We start from the raw sequence: 2,594 nt of genomic DNA, 5'->3' as shown, positions 1-2,594 counted from the left end.
CCTAATCAATATCAGAATACATTTAAGATTCATTTTCTTCTTAAGTACTAACATCTTAGAAATATTCATCATTAGACTGAGGCCTAGTTATCTGACAATTCACAAGTCAGATCAACATGAACTTAGTAACAATCTTTTCTTTCAGAAAGATTTATAATTAGTCTGACAGAGTCTTCAATAATGAGCTGCTTTCAATCTCCCCAAAGTAAAGTCTTACTTTCTTTGCTGCCTAACAACTCCCAATTACCTGCTTCAATGGGAGGCATTATTCAAATTACTGGGTTGTGATTTATAATAACAGCAGGAGAAAGTTTCACTTAGACAACATGACAGCGATAACACCCACTACCACATTAGACCAAATACAAAGTAAGTCAAGTCAAATTACTATAGTTTCATTCTTATCAATTATTTTGTAATTATTGTTTTTCTTTCTATACCAAAGAAATGGCACATTCCGAATTTACAGTGACTTCTTTGTTTTGTTCTATATTTCATAGTTGCTATTTTAATTTTAAAAAATTAAAATCTGTTCCTACTGTATCTCAACCTGAATATTTTGACTTTTGAGGTAATGTAATTTATGTGCTTTAAAGTAGTTTTGATAATATATAGTGCTACCAACACGATAACATGTTTCATTAATGATATATGTGATACAATTGACTGAAATTGAACACATTTTCCCCTTTCTAAAATTGAAGTGTTTTCTGAAATAGAAACAATAGTAGATGTTCTAACAAATAGGTAAAAAGTAATGGCACTGCAAAAGGTTAGACCTTGCCTGTCTTGTCTGACAAGTTATAGTCATTTTTTCAATCTGTACTTCATCCCATTAAATCTATTTTAGTTAGATTCAATTTCAATATATAGGCAATGAAATGCCATTACTTTCTGTTGAATTTTAATCATTATTTCAATCTGTACTTCATAAGGTTAAAACTTATTTTAGTTAGATTTAATGTCAATATATAAGCAATGCATAAGCAAACATCTGAGTTCTGGAACATGGAAAATTATTTTGGTGACAACTGTTTATATGAGTTTATTTGTTCTTCCTCCAGATGTGACTCAGCTTGCAGACTCAAACACAACTGTCTCCCAGCTCACAGAGTTTTTACTCCTAGGAGGAGAGCTGGGTCGTAATGAGTTCTACACAGAACTCTCCATCATCCTGCTGGTGGTGTACTTGCTGGTTCTCATGGGAAACCTGACAATTTTAACTTTAGTGGTATCTGATCACAGGCTACACACACCAATGTACATTTTGCTCAGTAATTTATCTTTCATAGACATAGTCATCACAACTACTGTGATACCCAAAATGATATCTGTGTGCATAAAGAATGACATGGCCATTTCCATTTCAGGATGTTTTTTACAAATGTACTTCTATTTGTCATTACAGTCAGTTGAAAGCTTTCTTCTAACTGTCATGGCTTATGATCGTTATGTTGCTATATGCAAGCCTCTGCACTATAGCACTATTGTTACCAATGGGGTGTGTGCTCTCCTGGCAGTTACAGCTTGGATTTTAGGATTTTGTGGAGCTTCAGTTGCCGTGATTCTTGCAACACAGTTACCTTTCTGCAACAACCAAGTGTTTTTTTGGTTTTGTGACTACCCACCTGTGGTGAGACTGGCCTGTATGGACACCACATTTTTATTAGATCTAGCTCTTGGACTTGCTCTTGTAATAATCTACTTCCCATTCACAGTCATAGTTTGGTCATACAGCAAAATTATTTTGTCAGTTTTCAGAATTGGATCTTCTGATGGGCATCTTAAAGCCTTTTCCACCTGTTCTTCCCACCTCATTGTTGTTCTTACCTTCTACCTAGCTCATTCCTGTGTTTACATTAGTGCAAAGTTTCAAAATGTTCCTCAAAGAGCCATAATGGTAATCTCTATTGTCAACTGTTTCCTGACTCCTCTAGTTAATCCTATTGTTTACAGTTTCAGAAACAAGGAGATAAAGAGAGCTTTACGAAAACAGTTCCCAAGAAAAAGAACTTTTCCTTGAGAACCAGACGTTTCTCTACGTATTTTGTCCTTGAATGGTGACACCACTGATCTTCAGTTCTTACCCCGGAGGTCTGGTGTGACTGCACCTCAGCTTTTAATGACTCCTTTTGTTACTAAAGAAACTATCTTAATGTTACTTGAATTAGACCAGTTTTCCGTAATATGCATTATTATTATTTTTGTCCGAAATGGTGATTTAATCTTGTGGTCAGTTAGTGTTTACTTTTCAGGGAAGGCTGGGTAATTCAAAATGCATTCAAAGCTACAAAAACATATGCAACACTAGATTGTATCATATTACAATACTATTTAATGTAATAAGAACATGATCCTGGAAAAGGCTGTATTTTCATATTTTATTAATACAAAAAATAAAAGCTTTTTTTTCAGCAGTTAAATATTTTCTACGTGCGCTACAGTTTCTCCTTCTGTATTATATTAACAGTTGAAAAAGTCTGAAAACATATTTTGTGTTTTCTTCTTTACTTTAATCCCATGGAGCTGTTTGAGTTTGATAATTAAAGTGTTTTAATGTAAGAAATATATACTGTATATTATTTCCAGCTCTT

The 2,594-nt window shown here is 33.7% G+C and overlaps 1 protein-coding gene across 1 annotated transcript; it reads left to right on the top strand.

Annotated features, from left to right (window-relative positions):
- The first annotated feature begins 326 nt into the window (after window positions 1–326).
- On the top strand, window positions 327–2,064 carry LOC148658237 (olfactory receptor 6N1-like). Its single transcript, XM_088639697.1, has 3 exons — window positions 327–369; window positions 1,065–1,693; window positions 1,957–2,064. The coding sequence occupies exons 1-3, from the start codon at window positions 327–329 to the stop codon at window positions 2,062–2,064; spliced, it is 780 nt and encodes a 259-aa protein (XP_088495823.1).
- Window positions 2,065–2,594: the final 530 nt, after the last annotated feature.

The sequence above is a fragment of the Lepisosteus platostomus genome, chromosome 7 (genome assembly GCF_059453375.1).
Source record: "Lepisosteus platostomus isolate fLepPlt1 chromosome 7, fLepPlt1.hap1, whole genome shotgun sequence".
Lineage (NCBI taxonomy): Eukaryota > Metazoa > Chordata > Actinopteri > Semionotiformes > Lepisosteidae > Lepisosteus > Lepisosteus platostomus.
The sequence above is the reverse complement of the archived record's forward strand: the minus strand, read 5'-3'. Positions and strand labels throughout refer to the sequence as shown.